The sequence below is a fragment of the Ustilago hordei genome (genome assembly GCF_900519145.1).
Source record: "Ustilago hordei strain Uho2 genome assembly, contig: UHO2_contig_03, whole genome shotgun sequence".
In the NCBI taxonomy this organism is placed as follows: Eukaryota; Fungi; Basidiomycota; class Ustilaginomycetes; order Ustilaginales; family Ustilaginaceae; genus Ustilago; species Ustilago hordei.
In genome coordinates, this window is record NW_024545288.1 from 2,102,926 (window position 1) to 2,124,407 (window position 21,482).

A 21,482-nucleotide genomic window follows, 5' to 3' on the forward strand; every position below is an offset into this window, starting at 1 on the left:
GCGACTTGACCCGAGCGCGAGCTGCTGTTGGAAACTGCGCTTCCTTGCTCCACATGCTCAGCCAGCAGTTATGTCGCGCAACGATGTGAGACCGGTCAAATGCAACAATTTCTTTTTTTTTCGTGTTCGAAATGCGAAATTGGAGAGCCGGACTTAAGCTGGAACTGTGAATCGCCGGCGTGTGTTGGGAGATTTTGGTTGGTGTGTGTGTGTGTGTTCTCGTGTGTGTGTTGCAGAATCTGAACCCTTTCCTTCTCTGTGTTCGTGGCATCTTCTTGTCCTCGACACCACCACCGCTTCCACCCAACACACACTTTCGTAGAAGCACTTCTCAAAGATGCCAGCCAAGACAAAAGGGGGTTCCAATACAACCGTCGTCTCATCTCCAGACCATCTTCACCCATCCTCCGCCGCCGCTTCTCCCAAAACCAAGTCCAACACCGCCGCTGGCTCCTCCTCCTCCTCAACCACTTCCACCGTCAATGGCAGCACTCACATCCCAGTCAAAGTTTCTCACCCAGTCAGCCCCTTCGACACCTCTCACAATGCCTGGACATGGAACCCGATCCGTATCATTGAGCGTAAACTTTTCCGTGCGTATTGGAACGTTGAAGCCACCTTCGTTTTGTCCATGTTAGAAGCATGGGAGGTGTTTCTCGTCATCATGGTCTTCCTCACCTTAACGCTTCTCCTTTGGTACTCGGCCTACCATTACTTCCCCCGACACGCGAGAGAGGTGGCAACAAGAGCATTGTACTATGTCTACGGTAACTCGCCTCCGCCTCAACTAGCTGCTGCTGTCACCACCAATGCGACATCTGTTTCGGCAGCAGCAGGGAGCACGGCATCGGCAGCAGTAGCGGCGGGTGAGGGAGTGTTGGAAAAGTTGATCGCACAGAGTAACCAGCTGTGGGCAAGTCTGAACGCGGAAAAGTCAGCAAAGGAACCCAACTCGGAGGTGGTCGATACTCTGATCAACAACTTGAACAAGGTCAAGCAGATGATTTCCAATGCTGGGGCAACGGGGAAGGCTGAGCTCTAGTCCCACTACTAGGATTGAGCAGGACTAGAGGTGGTCGTATGCTGGGTGGAATGCAAACACACATCACACACTTCTCGGAACGATGACACAACGTGGCTGTGTGGCACGACATCGTGCAAGAAGAGTGAGAACAAACGCGAAGGCACACACATCGACACATCGAAAGCGGTCGTCGGAGGAGACATCTGAGACGAGATTGCCAGAAGATACAAGCAGAAAGGAGAAGCGATGCAGAAGAGTGCCGTCTTAGAACCCAAGACCGCCCTTCGAAGTCTTGACAGTAGCCGAAACAGGATTTGCCATACCCTGTGAACTACCGATACCGCTTCCTTCTCTCCAACCCATCGCAGCCAACAACTTGTGGCCGATATTATCAGCTCCAATCTTATCCGCACCGAATCCAACCTCCTCGCCCTCTCTATTCTTCGGTACAGTTCCGCCACCCACACCGTAGACCCCACCTCCGCCACCACCACCTCTCTTACCCTTCTTACCCCTCGACTTGTCCTTGAAATCGCTCCTGCCAAGATCGCTACCAAACGTCGCACCAGCATTTGACCAGACAATCCTCTTCACCTTCCTATAATCCACATTCAGCCCGCTCTTGCTCGTCTTGATCAACGTCGGGAACCTTTCACGCCCCTTGCCCTTCGACTTGGACGCAAGATTGTACGCTGCAGCAAGCGCGTGTACTTCGGCACGTGCAAACTTGTCCATTGGCTGACAGCGCATCGTGTTTCTCCCCTTCTCTGAGAGGAACATCTGAATCTGCTGGTTAAGCTCGTCCATGTTGAATGCAAACCGCTTCTCCAAGCCCAAGGACATGACATCTCCAGGCACAGAGTTGCCTCCGAACATGAGGATGTTCTGATCAACATCATCGATAGATCCAGCAACATTGATGGCAGATACGACGTTGTTCGAGTGGGCTTTGAGGCTGGCTCGCATTTCACGCTTTCCTGCCTTACGAGCGAGCTTGGATTGTTTTTTGGTCGACTTGGTCTTGCCAGCGCTGCCTGCTTTGCCGTGCGTGTTGGGGAAAGGGTTGAGTGAGGCAGCCTGACGTTCCATGAGACGCTGCTGCTTCTTTGATGCTTTGCTGGCACGGTCCTTGTCCCATTGCTGCTGAAGTTCTTCAGCCCAGAGATCTTCGGCTGTGAACTTGCGACCTTTGCGCTTGCCGTTGCGTGCAGTGGGGATGGATCCGAGACCGTAGGCAGGATCGTCAGAGTCGATCTCGTTCTCATCGGCAACAAGGTCCATAAGGTCGTTGAAGTCGCCACGAGAGTTGGCATTAAAGAGCTTCTTCTGTGCACGTTTGGAGGAAGGCGCTGCACCAAGGCGACTGCCGGTGCCGGCACCGCCGACTTGCGACGAGAGGGCACGAATGAACTCTTCGTCCTCGTCAGCCCAGGAGTTCTTGCCTCGGAACATACCATCGTCGTCATCATCCGAGTCCGAGTCAGAGTCGGAATCGTCGGAGTCATCGTATTCGGCTTGGCGGGTATCATCGCCCTCAGAATCAGAGCTAGAGTCTTCGCTGAAGACCTCACTACTCTCCTCGTCATCGTCGTCCTCGAGGATGATGCGGAGCTGCTCGGCAAGGTCTTCATCCTCTGAACCTGAGGCATCTTGCTTGTCAGCTTTCTTGGACGATTTGACTTCCGCAGGATGACCATTGACGTCGGCGGTAGCGGCATCTTCAACATCGTCATCGTCGCTGTCAGCCTCGCTCTCCGTGAGCCACTCCTTGACCTCATCCATGTGGATCTCGTCGTCGATGTCACCGAACCCTAGCTGACGGCCGCCCTTCTGTGGATCCATGCCATTCATGAAGCGGATCATCGCATCCACGTCGGTCTTGTCGTCGAGCTGGTTCGATAGTCGACGAGCCTTAGCCTTGCCCTTATCTGATATGCCAGCTGGAAGATCGCCATCGACGGTCTCGACGACCATATCGTCAGTCTCGAACAACCCTTCCTTGTCATCATCAGATGAGTCGTTGCCCTGAATGAGAATGTTCTCCATATAATCAGCGATGATCGCATCCTGATCAGCTTTGCGACTGCGTGCGTTCTGAGCAGCGGTGCGCGAGGCAGCAGCACGGTTGGCGGTCGAACGTTTGGCGCGTTGTCCTCTGCCACGCTTCTTAGGCTGGACCATGTCCATGGTGATGTCGTTATCATTGTCGTCGGCTGACTCCCATTCGTGACGGTCGGCGCGGATAGCTTTGGCTAGGATGGGATCAGTAATAACCTCCGCTTCGTTGCTGTTGCGTGTGATGGAGATGCCGGCAGCTGCTGCTGTGAGGCCTTCCTCCTTGCCCATCACGTCTCCGGAACCGCCAGGGGGTCCATCGTTGCCCCAATCCAGATCAGAATCGCCCTCGCGTGGGATGCGACGGGGCTTGCCTCGCGTTGCTGACTGCTTCTTGCGAGAGGAGGCGTTGGATTTCGAGGCTGAACGTGCAGCATCGCCCAGCACTACTCGGTGCGACGTTGAAGTAGCAATGCTCTTCGGCGGCGACTCGATAGGAGCTGCTGGATCTTCGCCTTCGAGATCGATGACGAAGCCCAGATCGGTCTCTTCGACGACCTCGACTCCTGCTGTGGGAGCTGCCTCAACCTCGTCTTGCATTTCTGTTGGCGCTGGTGCTGGGGATGGCTTAGCGGCTGTGCCACGAGGTGTCTGCCCTTGCAAGGGAACGAGAATGATCTCTTCGTCGTCGTCTGACGATGTCGCCGAGATACGAGACAAAGGCTTGTTGGCATCGACTGCAGGCTGAGCAGCCGACTTCGCTGGTGCAGAGGCAGCAAATACGGGGTTCTCTGCGTTGCGCTGGCTGGTGTTGGTGGGTAGCTGAATCGGCTTCACGGCCTCGGGCTGGAAAGCAGGCAAAGTCCAGGAGGATGCGGCATCATCTTCAAACATGGACTCGCCAGGCGCAAGCTCCTTGGATCCAGGGAAGGCAGCAAGCAGCGCGTTGACTTCATCTTGGTCATCCGCGTTGATGGCATCATGGTTAAAGTCGAAAGCATTGACTGTCATGTCTGTAAACTGCAGAACAGCACGAGGCGGCACATACGGCGTCGCAGTAGTCTGTGGAGCAGGAGTGGACATGGTAACAGGCGCCTCAGCATTGCTGACCTGCGCAGGTGCTGCCGGCTTGATAGCGGGGCGATTGGAGAATCCGAGACAAGCATGGCGACGCTGAGCAGGAGGATTGTTCAGCTGTTGTTGGCGCGCTTCTTCCAACTGCTTGGCTGCTGGGTCAATAGAAGTATCTTCGGGATCTCTTGGCGGGAGATTGCCCTTGAGCGGATCGCCGTACTCACCGGTCGACTTGACGAATGCAAGAGGAACTCGGAACGGGCTTTGAACCTGGTCAGCAGGATCACCAAGTTGAGGTGCGTTGCGCTGCTGTCGTCGTTCGGGTCTGCGCAGGCCAGGAATACCGGCAAGGTACTTTGAATCCTCCGTCTCTTCTGGTGGACGAAACTTGGCGCCACTTGCACTGCCTCTGCTCGTGTAGAATTCTGGGAACTGAACTGGCGCGGTAGATCGTGGAGTGAAGCGTGGCATGGATGAGCTGCCATGGTTATTGATAGTGATGCTGAAGGCGCACTGATGCGTTGAAGAGCCTGATGGTACGTTTGGAGTCTGGAAGGAGGATTGCAGTTTGGCTGTATCACTTTCGATATCAGAGTGCGCGCTTTTCTCGAGATGCGGCTTGATCTTGTGCTTGTAGCCTGCTGGTGGATCTATCGCAAAGTCAGCCTCGTCCTCATCGTCCTCATCTTTGTTGTCTTGATCGTCGTTGTAGTCGCGGCGACTGCCTCTAGACAGAGCAGAGTAGTCGAAGCCAACGCGGTTCTGACCCGACACTGAGAGATGTCCTCCTCGTCCTCGACCGCGGAAGGGTCTGCCGTTGGCTGCACCACCTCGTGGCGACCCATGACCTGAGCCAGAGCCGGAGCCAGAAGCTCCGCCGAGAACGTGACCAGCCTCCGCAAAAGGTTGGAAGCCACCTCGGCCACCCAGACCTCCACCTCGTCCGCGACCGCCTCGAATGGGGACACGTCCTTTAGTCGGGACGCCGCCGCCGTTGCCTTTGTTCTTGCCCATACTCGCGTTGGAGATCTATCTGTGCCCCTTTTCTTGCGGAGGGCTGGGCTGAATTGTGTTGTAGGAGTGTAAGAGCGTGAAACAGGAGCCTGCACGTGTGTGTAACGAGGGTAGCCCTTGACTAGATGCTGAAACCTTGGGTCTAGTGAAAGCCGATCGATCTATGGAGCCACAGTATGTACGGGCTCGATATTGAACCCTGGTGATAAGATCTTGAGAGAAGATCGAATTGAAAGCGCAGACTTCGACTAAGCCTTTCAAAGTGACAGATTGTTGAACAGAGATCCGAGCGTGCCTTCGACGTTGCTCAGCCAACAACGTGCCGATTCGCCACCTCTGAATTCAAGCGGCAAGGAAGCGAGAAAAGTGGAGCTTTCAAGAAATGAGTCAAGTCAGCACGCAGCGCAGCGCCCACAGAGCACAACTCAGCGTCAAACCGAAAAGTCGCCAATCAAGCTTTTTTTTGGCAGATTGTGAGATCCAAAGATCCAACACTTTCATATTCTCTGCGCTGCGCTCAGAGACGCGTCTCTTCTCAAGCAAGCCCAGCCAGAAGAAGATCGAAGAGAGAGGCGCGTAAAGAGCATCTTCGCAGAAGCTTCGAGCTTCGAGAAGCGCGCCACGCTCGCCTGTGACCAAAAAGTGTTGGTCTCTTCGAGCTGAAGCTTTCCTGCTGCCGAAATAAAAGAGACAAGTTGCAGAGTCACTTTCCAACCTTATCTGTGCGTCTCACCTTTCCGTCTCCCCAACCTTGCCCCTCCTTCCCATCGCCACCCTCATCATCTGTCTCGCTGCATCTTCACCATGTCGCTCTACACCCCATCATCAAAAGCAGCCAAACGCAGGGCAGCCAATCTAGGCGCCTCCACCAGCAACCACACTTCCACACCCAACCATCTCTCAGCTTCTTCTTCCTCACGCAACGTCAACTCGCACCACCGCATCGATACGGCAGCCCTCACCGACGAACAGCGACAAGAGATCAAAGAAGCATTCGAACTCTTCGATACCGACAAAGATGGAGCTATCGACTATCACGAGTTGAAGGTTGCTATGCGAGCGCTTGGGTTTGATTTGAAGAAGGCGGAGGTGTTGAAGTTGCTAAGAGATCACGATAAAACCAATTCTGGCTTGTTGGAGTGGGAAGATTTCAATCAGATCAGTAAGTGCTCTCCTTATACTTCTATGAGTAGCGCAGCGTCGTAACGATGAATTTAACCTCGTTCTTTGGTTTGTGCAGTGTCGGAGAAGATCGCATCAAGAGATCCGATGGAAGAAATCCGCAAAGCATTCGCGCTGTTCGACAACGATGCCACTGGAAAGATTTCCTTGCGCAACCTCAAGCGTGTAGCAAAGGAGCTAGGAGAGACATTGGACGATGACGAGTTGCAAGCTATGATCGACGAATTCGATCTCGACCAGGATGGCGAGATCAACGAAAACGAATTCATTCAAATCATGATGGATGATTCGTAGAAGATACCCTCCCATGTTGATGCTTGACGCATGGGCTCATCGTTTGACTCGCCAATCCCAGAACAGGCAGGTCTCGTCTTGTTTCAACAACGGCCTTTTGCATCATACCGCCCTCGTCCTCGCTCGCATCTTCTGTACTTGTATTGTTGTGTTCACTCGGGCAAATCCTTTCACTTTGTCGTCTGTTGCGCTGAGCGTATCTATGCTGATTTTCGTTACTGGTACATATCCTTTGCTGCCGGGTATTGTGAGTTTGTGCAAATGCATAGTGCTACTCTCTGATACCCTTTCTGCCGCCTCTTGGGGTTTCAAAACTGACTGCTGTCCGGCAACGCATCCGATCCCGAATCATACACGATCTCCTCCTCATCATTCACCACAAACGAGTCCTCGGAGTACATATCCTCCGACCCCATCCCTCCTCCCCTCCTGGACTCACTCGAAGGAGCCTGCTGTATCGCCCTCCGCACCTCTGCTCTCCTTTTTGGTGTCACCGGCTCCCCAAACCTCCCACCCACTCCTGGGAACGGCGCGTGTCGCAACCGCTGAAACTCCGGCGGCGCACGTTGCGACATCATCGACTGCAAATAAATACTCTGCTGATGATAACCCCTCGGCGCTTGGGTCGGCATGAAATCTCCCACAGCTTCTCGATCCGAATCGTCTTCATCAGATGATCCAAGTCCAGAATCGTGCTCGTCTCGCTCCCCGTGCACTTCTTCGTCCGTAGACCGATCCGCCTCGTACTGGAAGAGAGCTCGCGAAGTGGGTGAGTTGGTAATCTTACGCTTTTTCTTACCTCCTTCTATTGCAGCTCGGGAACTTTTCTTACCTGTCTTGCTGCCTTTCTTGGTCTTCTTGGGGCTTGCTGCGTCTTTGCTTCCCACTGTGGGGTTTTCCTCGTCTTCGTCATCTTCGGCAATGCGTACCCGCGCTCGAGCTCGACCTTTGCCTTTGGCTGCTGTGGGACTCGTGTCTGCATCTGTAGCAGCAGCCTCGGAGGGGATGGAAGAAGCTTTCTGTAGTCGACCTTTGCGTTTGGTGGGTGCCTTGACTGGCGAAGACGATGATGGGTCCTGTTCGACTTCCATCTTGAGATGCGATGCGGGTCGGAATCCGACTGGATCATCGTCAGACGATTCAGGGATGATACGCTTGGCCCGAGCACCGCCCGCACGACGTGGAATAGAGTCGGGAGGACCCATCGAGCTCTTCATCGGTGACTCGAGCAGCTTTTGTATGGTTCGAGGCTGGTCTGCTTTGATGTCGGCGGATTCGCCTTCTTCCCTCTTTCGCTTTCCTTGCTTCTCGGCCTCTTCCGCCATGAGCTGAGCCATGATCGGATGAGGTTTGCCCCGAGCTCGTGTCTGCGGAGGAGGTGTCGGGGGTGACAGCAGCATCGGCTCGAGGTTGTTTGCAGCAGCCACCTCTTCATCGACATCCATTTTGATCAAAGGAGGATTGAGCAGATTTTTGTCGATGTGCGACTTTGCAGCTACTTGGGCTTTGGCTGCTGCCTCGGCCTCAGCGCGTGATAGCTCTCTCTCGAATGACATGTCCATCGGCAAGTCGTCGTCGAACTCGTCAAAGTCATCGTCGTCGCTGGTCGGCACTGCAGTTGCGATACCTCTTGTGCTTGGCGATCGTGCTTCGACGAGGCTCTTGTTTATGCTGCTGCTGGTGCTAGGACCATTGCTGTTGGAGGGGTCAATATCGCTGCTCTTGCGCAACGCGAGTGTGCCTGAAATTGTCGAGGTGCGGCCGGAACTACGCAGTCCCACACCAAGCTTTCGACCTCGTGTGCTAGGTATAGCAGCTGCAAGAGGTCGCGAAGAAGACGAGGTGCTAGAAACGGGTGGTGTCTCTATGCCGTCAGACAGCACCACTGGAGTCCTAACACCTGAGCTGCCAGTAGAACGCGAGAGTGTACTGCGTAGTCTGAGCGGAGGCGACAACTCTGGCGAGCTAGGTGGCGACGGAGCGATACGTTTCGGTGTCGATTTGTCTCTACCTTTGTCGGAGCGTAGCCTGAGTGAGAGGTTCTCCTTCTCGTACTCTTCAAAGTCGTCGTCCGGCAGAGTGAGGAGACGTCGCACCCTCTGGCTGTGCGTCTCGTTCGAAGGTGGGACGCCCAGATCGCTCTGATCCAAATTGTCGCTATCAGTACGTTGCTTGCGTTTAGTGAGAGTCGAGGCTTTGCGGAACCCTTCAATGATGCTTATGCCTTCTGGCATGTTGCGTTTGGGATCCTTTTTAGGCTTCGGGTCTTTCTTTGCCCGAGTGGTCCTGGCGGTGGTCTTGCCATCGCTGACCATTGAAGGGTCGAACTCGGGCTGTTCGACTTCTTTGAGGACAGGCTGAGGCAAAATGCCCTCCGGCACCATTCGGTCAACATCGTCGAAGAGCTCGACGTAGAGACGCGAGTCGACTTCCTTCTGCACTGCTTTGTAGTTATCCTTTGAATGCTGCCAATTGTGCTGTTCGCGACCTTCCGACATCAGCACCACGATCTTTCCTTCTCGCTTTCGCCCTGTTCGACCGATGCGCTGCAGCATACGGATCGAGTCCTTGACCGCCTCGTAACACGCCGTCAGATCCACTGAACCAATATCAAGACCCTCTTCGCCAATAGACGTGGCTACAAGCACGTTGTACTTGCCCACCTTGAAATCGGCAATCACTCGCTCCTGATCCTTTTGCGACATGCCCTTCTTGCCACTCTTGCCCTTGCTTTGTCCAACAAACTCGGTCGCCTTGAAGCCCGAATCGTTGAGATAGCTGACGATCTCGTCCACACACTCGCGATACGAGCAGAAGACCATCACCCTAGTGTCAGCCTGTGAGGAGTTGGTGAAGTTGGCCAACTCGCCCGACTTGGGCGTGTTACCAAACACGTCATGTCCGCTCTCGGCGTAAGCTTCTGCATTCTGCAACTGTTCCGCTTTGAAGCTGTCGAAGTGTTCGATGAGCACATTGCGCAATTTAATCATCTTAGGATGGAGGATGCGACCCTTGTTGTCTTGCATGAGCTCGAGTTCGCGCATGATCTCCTTGAAGGTCGTGTTGATGTTTGCGTAGATCTGCTGCTTGGTGCTGGACGTCTTCTTGCCCTTGTCGTTCATCCCCATGGAGCGCTCCTTGAGACGGCTATAGAACATGGTGGGGGACTGTTCCATGAGATATTGCATGGAGAGGGCCATCGCAGCGAGCTCGGAGATATTGGCTCGCAGATAGGGTTTGCTAGCGATGATGGCGGCACGATTTGGGTCCTTGTAGATCCGATTGACCGCGAAGGGGTGGAGGAAGACCGGGTCCTGGTTGCGGATGAGACCGGCTTTCATGAGCGGATCCATCTGGGTCATCATGAGTTTGGCCCAGTTGTCTTTGACCTTGTTGAGGTCTCTGCCGAGGGTGACATTGACGATCTCTTCGCGCTTGCGGAACATGTAGCGTTGAACATCGATGGCTTCTTCGGTACGAATCTCGATCTGGTTGATATGAAGCTGATCAACCACCTCTTGTACACTGACCGAGTCTTTGCCTGGAGTGGCGGAAAGAGCCAACACGCGGAAGTGCGGGTTGACTTCCATCAGCATGCCGATGGCGTTACCGTAGGCGTACTTGCCGCGAGCCCTGTGCGCCTCGTCAACAACCACACAGACAACGTCAAGTGGATCGCATCTGTCGTAGTGGATGTCGTTCTCCAACGTCTGCGGAGTCATATAGAAGATACGCTTGCTCTGCCAGAAGTACCCTCGTCTTTTGATAGAGGTTTGACCGGTCAAGTCGATCGCACAATCCCAAGGTAGACCGCAGATCTTGTGACAAGCGACCTTTTGCTGGTCCACCAGCGGACGCGAGGGGGCAAGGAAGAGGATCTTGCCCTCTGGGAACCAGCGGAAGAAGTTGAGGATCACCACGGCAGCGATGAACGTCTTACCTAGACCGGTGGGCAACGCGACAAGCACATTGTTGAAGAGCGCTTTCTGAACGATGTTGTACTGATAGTCTCGCTTCTCCATGTTGGTAGGATAGATCCATGTCTTGGCAGCTTCGACGTCGATTTTGCACTTCTGCGGCTGCGGAAGCGGACGATTACGTCGAGCATTCTTAGGTGAGGGTGGAAGCACGTTCTCGTACTTGCTGTCCTTGTCCCAGTCGGCTTTGCCTTTGCCCTTGCCTGATCCACTGGGCAGACTCCCAAATTCACCATCCTCAAACTCGAGCGCATCAACATCAGTGGCTCTGCCAAACTCGTCCTTCACCTTGCTCTTAGCACTCTCGCGGTGGAGATAAGCCTCTCTGTCCCATGTCTTGGTGCCAACCTTGTTTTGCCATGGTGGTCGCACGCTTTGTGTTGTACTCGTATTGTCATTTCCACCATTGGCTGGAGTGGGTGCGAACTGTGAGGAGATGGTGATGTGGCCCGGGCTGGATGTGACCACTTTGGAGGCGACTTTGGATTGGGTAGGGTTGGTGGGATTTCCGAAGAGGGTCATCTGTCGAGCGGCTCCGGAAGATGCGGGTTGAGTTGATGTAGTTGAACTTGCGGAAGCTACCCGCTGCATCGGTCGTGCGGAAGTGGATGCAGCTGCTGACGGACCTGCCTTGTTCATCCACGAGGAAGAAGAGCCATTGGCGGCGGTAGGTTGTAGGCCCGCACCACCTGCTCTGCCATTCGATGCATCGGAGGTGGAAAGGTTGCGTGACGATGATGCAGCCGCATTGATTGCGGACTTGAAATGCTGAGCGGAACCATTGCTGAAGAGCGTCGTCTCGATCTGGTCGAGCTGGAGCAAGGCTGAGTCGTCCAAGTCATCGATGCCAAAGTCGTCGAACTCGTCGATGTCATCCAACTCATCCGATGGCTCGGCCATCTTGACGACGATGCAGAATGCTTAGCTGTGGTGATGGAAGAGGTATCAGGTTGGTGGGGGTGATGCTAGTGTTGGTGTAATGCTGGAAGGTATGATGAGTGCGGAGCTATGGGTTGGAAGAGGTAGTGCAGAAGTGGATGGTGGAGGAGAGGAGAAGAGACATGTTCGTGCTGTGTTCCCGCAATAAGCAATAGCAAGTGCGGAAGCTCCGTGCTCTCGAGCAGCGTCAGAAAGGACGAAGGACGAAAGGGCTTAAGCTTCGGAAGAGCTCCACTCAAATGAGAGAACTGTGACTGAGTGTGTGTTATTGTGTTCCGCTCTCCGCTTCGAAACGGACCGTGATTATGGAGAGGAAGCCGCACCCTTCCTCTCTGTGCTTCTGCCAAGTAATGTCGAGTGATGATAGAGAGCCAGAAGAGTGAGTCTGCCAAAGGCAATGCAATCGGAAGCTATCCAAATCTTCTGGTGTGTGTCTGGTGGCGAAGCGCAGCATCAGCATCAGCACAAGACTCAGCCTGCCGAAAGACCAACACCTCCACGCTGCGTAATTTGCTGTACCCGTCAGCCGGAAAATTAACGCGCCTTTCTGTCGCGTAAAATGGCTGCGAAGAAGCAAGACAGGTAGCATCAGATCGGTGATCTGCTAAATGCAACATCACCGATGGCTGCCAGGAAGAAAAAGTGGAATGAAAGCGAAGCCTCTATACGCTTAGCTGCAAGCTCGTCACAACGTCAAGCTGCCGCATCAACATCCTTTGCACTCCATCCAACTTGCAAGAACGGGAAGGGTGGTTAAATAAGAGCCATCATCATCAAAGCCCCAAGAACCCGGCAGAACCGAAACGAGGGAAAGGCCGTCACCGCACAGCATGAGGTCAACAGATGTGTTCCACATTGCTGTTGCTGGCATGCGTACAAGAGCATCAGCATTACCAGTCCTGCCACGAATTCAGCCCTCATATCAACGTGCGCCGCAAACCTATCGAGGCTTCGCATCATCCTCAATAGCCGCATCTGCTGCTCCTTCTTCATCATTACCCTCCAATGAGGCAGCGACCTCGTCAACAAGCTCAGCGGTCAACACAGCTACAGACTCCGTTGCCGACACTGATGTCGCATCAGCAGGCTTCGAGTTCCTGGAACCATGGGTACCCACCATTCACAACCTTGCAGACACCTTGCACCTCAGCGGACCTTACGCACACGCACTATCCATCTTTGTACTCGCCTTTTCCGTCCGAACTCTGGTCACGCTACCTGTCACAATATGGCAGAGGAGCAAGACAAGGAAGTTGACCGAACATGTGCTGCCCGAATGGGAGATCATGAAGGAGCAGATCCCACTGGTGGTTCGTGCCAAGTGCAGAAGAGCAGGCATGTCGTATGAAGCATTCGAGGTGGAAGTCAAGAAAGAGGTAAGTTGAATCAGCCGGGATGCAAGGAAGACTCAACAGTTCAGATATGCTGACCCTACCACTTGTCTCGCGCCTGCATCTTATACCGACAGCTCAAAGCAAAGCTAGCAGAGCTACTGCGAAAGCACAACGTCTCACCTTTACCCGCCTTCATCGGCCCAGCAACACTTAACATCCCTGTCTTCCTTCTCATGACCGCTCTCCTCCGTCAATCAGCACTCGATCTCACCTCACCTTTCGCCTCGGAAGTCTTGCCCTGGTGGTCGCCCTCTCCTGAGCTAGCACAGCAATTCAAAGCCAGCACAGCCATTCTTGCTGACCGCGGGTTTGACGAAGCAGCCATCGCCAAGTTGAAAGGCACCATGGGTGGACCAACACTTGTCGACAAAGACTCGACTATGCTTGGTCCCGTCACATTCGGTATCCTTACTCTAGCGAACACCGAACTGAACAGTTGGAGTAGGACGAGTATCGCCAAGATCAGAGCGGTGAGTTCGGGTAAGGAAGATGGAGCTTCGAGAACGGCGGATAAGTTGTTGGCTGAGAAAGGCAAGGAAGGGGCAGAGGTGAAGGCCGAGGAAGAGCCAAGAAGGATGAGGATCATTACCAATGCTTTGAGGGTGATGGCAATTGCCTTTATTCCCATTGCTTGTCAGGCTCCTGGTGTAAGTTCCCAGTCAAGCCACTCTCGTAGATCGACTCAGAAAGTATACTGACCTTTCCGTCTCGTGGCTCTCGTTTGATCCTGCAGGTATTGGTGATCTACTGGCTCTCATCGGGTATCTATACCATGATTCAGAACTCCGTCTTTGCTGTGCTGGATCGTCGCTCAGAAGCGATCAAAGTTGCTCGCAAGCAGCACCTTTTACAGCAGCAACTACAACATCGAAGGTAGTGCTCTGCCGTCATTCGAAAGCTACCAACCGGCCAATAATCCATGCAATGCACAACCCATGAACATGCTTTTTGTTGGTTCCTCATCGTGTGAATTGCGTATGTCTGAGATATTGGTACAAATGAGAGTGCTGGTTGGAATCGAATTTGGTAGAGGGTAAGAGAGCTCTACTTCTCTCCGGACCTCCTTACACCACGCACACGAATGCGTTCAGCCGTCTGTACTCTTGGCCCCCATCTGTATCGAACAAGCAACAAATGTGTCAAAAGAGGAACTGCCAGCCCTTCATCTTCGCCGAAACAACCTTAGTCTAGTCTGCGTGCAATACTTACCCTCGAACCTTCTTCTTCGGCTTCGCATCTGTGATGAACAGCTCTGGGTTTGCTCCTTGACGAAACTTTTCTCTTGCCCAGAGGAAAAATCTTCTGTTCTTTACCGTGACTCCTGCCTCCTTTAGCTGTTCAGAGCGGATGGTGAAGATGTTGGACCATTTCTTTCCGATGGCAGAGGTGAGGGAAGAGTTGGATGCGAGGTCGCGGCGTGTGCGTGAAATTGCGGTGAGGAATGATTCTGGGTCCGGAATCGTACCTGTGTGCGCAATTGAGATGATAAATAGAAGGGGATAGGAAAGATGACTGTCAGTGATGCTCGAACTAAAGATGATGGAAGATCGGGGTGGGAGCTTACCTCGAGGTTGTGGGATGGGTTTAGCTGCTGCTGCAGTGGCTGTTGTTGTGATCATTCGTGATGTAGAGGCCTTAGATAGGGCCAGCGTGGCCGTTGTGAGTCGAGAGAGCATCTTGTTTACCTGTTTGTATATTGTAAGAGGGTGCGAGGAACGATGGACGACGAGGATGATGGTTGGGATCGTGTCAGAAAAGGTGGAATGGAAGGTAAAAAGTATCTCGGAACTGTTCCAGACTGCCTGTCTGAGCACGTGTCGGAAGCCCCTACGGACCCTTTGATTCTCTCGCACGAATCCTCACTACCTTTTGTTCGTTATCACCCTTTGATCACCATCGCTTCCCTTTGATCACTATCGCTCCCCTTTGTATTTAGGAGCGCCCCTCGGGCGCTCAGCAGGACACAGTTAGAACACAGCCAGACATGTAAGGTATATATAGAGGGGATTCGCACCCCTTCACGTCTTAATTCCAAGCTTCCCTTCTAACGTACTTGAAGGCCCTAGGAAACAGAACTCGCTTTCACTTACCTGCAGCTCTGTTTCTTCTCAGCCAAAGCATCACGTGTGAAAATCACCCTATTTTGTTAGAGACTCGTCTCTCACATTTCAATTTCGCGCTCACTCATGCTCTGTTTGACAGCTCACGGCCCTCTGCGCGACAGTTTCTTCTTAACGACTAAACGACGTAAGTTGGACCACAAAGATTAAATATGAAGGTATGGCTTCATCAAGCGAAGCGGAAACTAACAATCATCGAACTCTTGTTCAGACATCCGTGCTGTCGATCCCATTCTCCCGCACCCATACTGTCTGCCTTTCGCTGCGACATGCTGTGGGCTTTGCCGTTGGGTGGACCGAGAGCCGTTTTTCACCCACGATGTCACGCCTGGGTACTCTCTCGTGCGAATACGTGCCGCACGAGAACGTTCGATCGATATCTTCTCGCGCGTATACACGCCGCACAAGAAAGTTCGATACCTCGCACAAGAAGTTCGATACCTATCTTTGCTTTGTACGGAGCTAGTACTTAAACTAGCTTCCGTCTAGATCCTCCTTCCCGCAATACTACTTCGTCACACCGTTACAACGCGCATATAGCCCGCGCATGTAACACACGATATGTTGTGTTCGAAATTTCGATTCTGCAAATGGTATCGGTCAATCGCGGGCTTTCCATATGATGACGAGCGGTCTCAATCAGTTGAACGACAATCAACGAAGCTGCATCCGACTACAGTCTGGTTTACTTGACGTTCCTTGGATTGATCAGCTTCGTTTCGACTCGAGCTTCGAGCATGCAATGTGGTTTACTCATTGCTCGTTGCTCAGGTGCTGTGTGCATGAAGGAGGCTCTCAAAGGCAGGAAATAGCTCAAGCAAATAAACGCGGGGAGAACGGTATGTGATTTGTCTCCCTGAGGATCAGCATTCAAGATCTGCACCCGCACCACTGATCGTTTCACCAACCACCCACTCACTCAACCAGTCCGTCAAAGAGTGTTCACTTCACTCAGCTCCCTCTCCTGAAAAGAGCATTCGCAAGCATTGAACCGAAAGGCCGAAGAGAGGGGTAAGGAGCAGCACGGAGAACGAGATGCGTTGCAAGAAATGTTCTTGTGCATAGCCGACCACAGCGCCTCAAGAGATCCTTTTGACATTCCCATGCACACTCATACACTAGGCCCAGACGCCTGTTCCTGCGCTTCGCACTGCGTGACCTCACAGACCTCGACCACCTTTGAGCGGCTCAGTGCGCTATTCACTTTCACAGCCAACGTCCAGCTAAGGACCCTGGCCTAGCGAGAACAAATGTGCCAGAGCGGTTGCGATCAACTCCCCGCACAAGACCAGCGAGAAACCGGGCCACAAAGGTGTCTCGACGTTGTAATCGCTGCTAGCTGGTTTCCATCCCGATAGAGGCTAGGTTGCTCTCTCTTCTCTCCCTGTGAGCGTCGATCAATCCGTGTTCGTGCAGATCATCCCTGTGACGATCATTGACAACGGAGTGTGACAGCTGGCATAGGCAGCAGTAGAGAGAAGAGCGCGCGTGCATGGTTCATTCCTCGTAGATTGATCTCCTCGCATATCTTCCATCCGCCACTTTGGCTCGCTTGTCCACTCTTCGCCTTCCGTTCCGTTGTTCCTGGTATTGCACTCTTTTGTTCAGATTTTGCGCGTTCCTCAGCATCTGTAGTCGTTAGTTAGCCTATTTCTTGTTTAATTTGTTCGGCTCTGCATCTCGTCTTTCTCCGCTTGAATCAGAACCAGAGATTTGGGTGCTGCAAACGTTGACGCATCCCGATCCGTATGAACCGATACCTCCACTCATCACCCGATGCAAACCTTTCCGCAGGTCTGACTTGCAATAGACATGTTCTCGACTTCCTCGAGCTTGTCTGATACAGGGAAGCACATTACCATCTTCTTCGATTGCTTTTTTGTGCAGCAGGACATAAGCTGGTGAGCAACCAACTGCCATCGTCGGAGTTCAATCAAGTATCGCAGTGACATCCATACCTGCCGTCAACTCGAGCTCCTTCTCGTACCTGCCCAGTGTGTCTTTGGGGAATTTAGACCTGCATGTCAGACAGAACGGCCTCGGCTGACAGAATAAGCTCAAGCAGACGCTGCAGATATATCCGATATCTACAATCTTCCTGTGACAGAAGCATGCCGCTCTGAAGTCAATCTCTTCCAGCGTCGGCAGGTTCATAACTCCTCGCATCGACCTCGACGGCAGGTATGTCGTCAATAGCGTCTGCACCAAACTCGACCGCATATCTGTTATACCCTCCTTTCCGTTGACCTTCAGAGCGTCCGAATCGTCGGAAAGGCGGAAGTACGTCCCCGATGTGAGGTAAGATGCTTGCTGAAGGAACACCGTATCGCTACCGAAGAGCTTGCAGACGTCAATGGTGATGCCTTTCTTCTGAGCTGCAAAGATGCAGTTCATCATCGGGATGTATTGCGTCGACGCATCGGGCGTGACACTGAGGATTAGGATACGAGACTTGAAGCTTCCGATGCCAGCAGTACCACCACCTCCGCCGCCACCTGAAGAGTTCCCGCTGCCTGCTCTTGTCTGTGCCGTTGCAGCGATACTGCCACCAGTGTTGGCTGCATCCGAAGCATCGCTCAAGCCAAGCCGATTAAGATGGCACAGTGCTTGTGATAGGGCGGAGACAACACCGACGTTGACAGACCGTGCAAGAGCTGCATGTTTCGCCGCTTCGTTGCCCGCATTAGCCTCGATTGTTTCTTGCGCTTGTCGAGCTCGATCGAACATCGACCTGCATGTATCACGAATGCCTTGCTCAAGGTTGTCGTCCACCAGCTTGAAGTGCTGATATGTATTCGCATCGGGCTTGTGAGCACTCGAAGATGCCGAAGCGCTCGCTGAGCCTGAGAGTGAAGCTTTCGCAGAGAATGACGCGGTCGAGTAGAGAAGCTGTGCGGTGCCCATTCCTGCAGCAGCGTAGATTGCCAGTCCGTTCTCATGTTGCATCGCCATGTGCGCGTTGAGCAGGATCATGATTGCTGAGAGTGCATCTTCCAAAGCTACATCGCTTAACACTTCCTTTCCTTTTCCCTTCCCGAGTGCTTCGGACCGTCGCGTCCATGACAGTGGGTTGATGTCGAGTACAAGCACGAGGAAGTCCGGAGAGGTGCGTGCTGCGCTTGTCTTGGTGGACTGGATGTGTGAGAAACCCGCATTGGCAATCTCAGTTGTCGACTTAGCCTGCGTTGTCGGCGCCGGCATCTTGACGTTCTCCCTCTGCGCTGTATTGAAGCGCTCGACTCTGAGGCTGATGCTGGAGATGGTGATGTTCCCAAGTGAGTCTCGAATGGGAAGGTCGTGCTGAGTGTGTCTTCAAGTTGAATGTGGAGAAGGCTGGCTGAGCCAGATGACAAACAACAAGTCAGCTGCATGATGGCCGATTTCCGAACAAATTATGGGAATTTTTCTTGAGTCGGCGCTTTTTGATTCGGGTTGGCGCTTTGGAAGGCCATTCTTGCTCCACACTTTCAAGGCATTGCGGACGGCTTCTGCTTCTTGACCAAGCCATACATCAACATCCGCCTCCGCCCTTACAGGCTCGTCCAACATGTTCTCTATCAAGCGCTTTGACGCTTTCGGCGGACCCTCCGATGGAGAGAAGGCTGACTCGGTTGATACGGCCAAGCTCGATGCTCTCAACGAGCGCATCCTCAAGAAGCGCAAGCTCGTTCAGGGCGAAGAGTCATCAACCCCAAGCGCTCCTGCAAATGTGACTACCTCGTCAGCAGCATCAACGTCCTCCACAAACGCTGGCCCATCATCAACAGCAGCAAGACCAGCGCTCAACATTCACCCATCACGACTCAACGCTGCACCATTGCTCCGGCAATCCGTCAACAAGGCACGAATAGGCCCAAAAGAGAAGACGAAAGCCAAGCAGAGATACCTAAAATCAAAGAAGGAACGTCGCAAGGCTAGGATTCGTGCTGCGCCAAAGAAGTCAAAAGACGAAGCGCAGCAAGCGGCTGCTAGAGAGGACAACTCCATCATCTCGCACTTGCCAGAGGAGGAGGCATTGCACCGTTCTGAGGAGGCTGCAAAGAGGAAGTTATCGAAGGCGAAAGAACACAAGCCAGCAAAGTCAGAAGCGTTTTCAAGCGTAGACGCCAATTCAGAATCTGATTTGGACTCGGATTCGTCGGATGATGACGATGATGACTCCGCATCGACGTCTTCATCAAGCTCGCCGGCTCCAGCGGAACAGAATCGTGCTGGAGCTCGTAAGGGCGCAGATGGCTCTGAGGACGAAGAATCAGGCACTGCCAATGGCAAAGAGGTGAAAACATTGGAGCGCTTCCCGCTGGCAGGAGTCAAGAAGGTTGTCGACCCAAAGCTCATCGGCTCGCTCGGCTTGCCAGAAGGTCTTTCAAATCGTACTGTCGTCAACCCCACCCTTTCTCGGCCTCTGTCGCAACATGCGTCGACCATCAAAGCCATGTTTTCGAGCAAGGCAGTCCCTTCCACAGCAAAAGCAGACGAAGCGGTGACAGACGAGGAGATGCCAGACAACCACTCGGGTGATGAGGACTTGGAGACAATCTCGTCTCGCACCACCACCACCACCGACGACTTTGGAAAAGTAACTCTCAGCGACACTGTCCGCTCTCGTCTTGAAGCTCTAGGTGTCAGCGAGTGGTTCGCTGTCCAAATTTCCGTCATTCCATGTCTGCTGGCCCAGCCACAGAGCCGATCTCTGTACCGGCCATTCGCACCACCTCGCGACCTATGTGTCTCAGCACCGACGGGAAGTGGCAAGACGCTTGCCTACACAGTACCCATTGTCGAAGTGCTTCGAACACGCCAGATCGTTCGTCTTCGTGCGCTGATCGTACTTCCCACTCGCGATCTCGTGTCTCAGGTACGCAGCACGTTAGAGCTAGTAGCGAAGGGTTCCGGTCTGAGGATTGGCACAGCGACTGGTCAGCACAGCTTTGCGCACGAACAAAGCCAGCTGGTATGGTCGCTTAGTGTGGGTGATGATTATGAGGAACAGAATGCATTGAAGGAGTCCAAGGTTGACGTCTTGATCGCAACACCAGGTCGACTGATCGATCACCTTGACTCAACTCCAGGCTTCACACTCGCTCATCTTCGCTTCTTGGTCATTGACGAAGCAGATCGTTTGCTTAATCAGTCGTTTCAGGAATGGCTGCGTCGTGTGCTTGCTGCTACGGAAGGGAAGGGAACTGATGCCGTTCCACAATGGAAAGGAGAGGCTGCGGCCCAAGCGCCGCACGAGCTGTTGTCGGGCAATGCGTCAGGACTAGGAGGAGCGGCTTGGTCGACATTGCAAGAAGAAGCTGTACCCTCCGTCCAGAAGCTCCTGTTCTCTGCAACACTCACGAGCGATCCAGCGAAGATTGCAGCTCTTGGTTTGAGGAATCCGCACTACATCACGGTTCAGGACAGTCACTCGGCCGGAGACGAAGAGGACGGACGATCGAATGGCTCACAGCAACACGAACGCTTCTCGCTCCCTCACTCGCTTCACGAGCACATGCTTGTCACGACATCAGCAGACAAGCCCTTTCACCTTCTGTATCTCCTTCACCGACCGGACGATGTCGAGCAGAATAGCAGCAGGATTCGCAAAGCTTTGTGCTTCACCAAATCTGTCGATTCAGCAGCAAGACTAGTCAAGCTCATCGAGATTTTCGAGCAGGTGCGAAGCGAAAGTGGGCTGATTCAGCGCGGCAGCAGACCATTCGTCGTCAAGAACTACTCGTCTGAACTTAAACCTTCCGAACGCCAACGGATTCTCACGCAATTCGGACAAGGTGAAATCGACCTCCTTGTCTGTTCGGACCTCATTTCGCGAGGTATCGACTTGCCGACAGTCGAACATGTCGTGTCGTATGATGCTCCCATTGATCCTGCTAAGTACGTTCATCGTGTTGGTCGAACAGCTCGTGCCGGTAAACACGGTGATGCTTGGACGCTGGTGGAAGAACAGGAGGCAAGGCATTTCAAGAAGATGGTTCGCTCGATTGTAAGGCAGACTGCGATTGCCAAGATCAAGCCGAGGAAGTTGAAGGAGAGTGGTGAGGATGCTGTCGATTATGTTACTGACGATCCCACGACAAGAGAGTTGAGGAAGATGCGGGAGGCCTATGAAGAGGCTCTTGACAGGATGGCTAATTTCTATCGCAATCAGTGAACCTCCGTGTATGTCGTGAACCTCATTTTCAATCATCTTCGGCAGGATAAGGTTTGCGTGCAGGTGTCAGTGCATTTTGTCGGTTGTGTTGGCAGCTGCAAAACGCAGAGACTTCTTGTCTTAGCAATCATGGACCGCTTCCGTCTATGAACACGGACAATCCTCATCCTGCTACTGTGTCGAGTCTCCTGATGCAAGCGGAAATACTCAATCGTAGCGCTTTAGAACTCACCGAGCAGAGCTTTGACATGA

General features: G+C 53.2%; 8 protein-coding genes across 8 annotated transcripts; 4 read left to right on the forward strand and 4 right to left on the reverse strand.

Annotated features, from left to right (window-relative positions):
• Nucleotides 1–337: 337 nt before the first annotated feature.
• Nucleotides 338–1,042, forward strand: UHO2_02212 (uncharacterized protein; the record flags this gene model as incomplete). Its single annotated transcript, XM_041559649.1, has 1 exon — nt 338–1,042. The coding sequence occupies one exon, from the start codon at nt 338–340 to the stop codon at nt 1,040–1,042; it is 705 nt and encodes a 234-aa protein (XP_041415583.1).
• Nucleotides 1,043–1,288: 246 nt separating this feature from the next.
• Nucleotides 1,289–5,167, reverse strand: UHO2_02213 (uncharacterized protein; the record flags this gene model as incomplete). Its single annotated transcript, XM_041559650.1, has 1 exon — nt 1,289–5,167. The coding sequence occupies one exon, from the start codon at nt 5,165–5,167 to the stop codon at nt 1,289–1,291; it is 3,879 nt and encodes a 1,292-aa protein (XP_041415584.1).
• Nucleotides 5,168–5,971: 804 nt separating this feature from the next.
• On the forward strand, nt 5,972–6,643 carry UHO2_02214 (putative CDC31 - spindle pole body component, centrin; the record flags this gene model as incomplete). The annotated part of the gene is made up of 2 exons (XM_041559651.1): nt 5,972–6,329; nt 6,408–6,643. The coding sequence occupies 2 exons, from the start codon at nt 5,972–5,974 to the stop codon at nt 6,641–6,643; spliced, it is 594 nt and encodes a 197-aa protein (XP_041415585.1).
• Nucleotides 6,644–6,951: 308 nt separating this feature from the next.
• Nucleotides 6,952–11,520, reverse strand: UHO2_02215 (related to MPH1 - Member of the DEAH family of helicases; the record flags this gene model as incomplete). The annotated part of the gene is made up of 1 exon (XM_041559652.1): nt 6,952–11,520. The coding sequence occupies one exon, from the start codon at nt 11,518–11,520 to the stop codon at nt 6,952–6,954; it is 4,569 nt and encodes a 1,522-aa protein (XP_041415586.1).
• An 869-nt stretch (nt 11,521–12,389) lies between these two features.
• On the forward strand, nt 12,390–13,830 carry UHO2_02216 (uncharacterized protein; the record flags this gene model as incomplete). The annotated part of the gene is made up of 3 exons (XM_041559653.1): nt 12,390–12,935; nt 13,028–13,600; nt 13,687–13,830. 3 exons carry the CDS (start codon nt 12,390–12,392, stop codon nt 13,828–13,830), a joined length of 1,263 nt encoding a protein of 420 aa, XP_041415587.1.
• A 167-nt stretch (nt 13,831–13,997) lies between these two features.
• UHO2_02217 (uncharacterized protein) lies at nt 13,998–14,629 on the reverse strand (the record flags this gene model as incomplete). Its single annotated transcript, XM_041559654.1, has 3 exons — nt 13,998–14,067; nt 14,163–14,418; nt 14,518–14,629. 3 exons carry the CDS (start codon nt 14,627–14,629, stop codon nt 13,998–14,000), a joined length of 438 nt encoding a protein of 145 aa, XP_041415588.1.
• A 2,373-nt stretch (nt 14,630–17,002) lies between these two features.
• On the reverse strand, nt 17,003–18,274 carry UHO2_02218 (uncharacterized protein; the record flags this gene model as incomplete). The annotated part of the gene is made up of 1 exon (XM_041559655.1): nt 17,003–18,274. The coding sequence occupies one exon, from the start codon at nt 18,272–18,274 to the stop codon at nt 17,003–17,005; it is 1,272 nt and encodes a 423-aa protein (XP_041415589.1).
• A 346-nt stretch (nt 18,275–18,620) lies between these two features.
• Nucleotides 18,621–21,230, forward strand: UHO2_02219 (uncharacterized protein; the record flags this gene model as incomplete). The annotated part of the gene is made up of 1 exon (XM_041559656.1): nt 18,621–21,230. The coding sequence occupies one exon, from the start codon at nt 18,621–18,623 to the stop codon at nt 21,228–21,230; it is 2,610 nt and encodes an 869-aa protein (XP_041415590.1).
• Between the last annotated feature and the right edge of the window lie 252 nt (nt 21,231–21,482).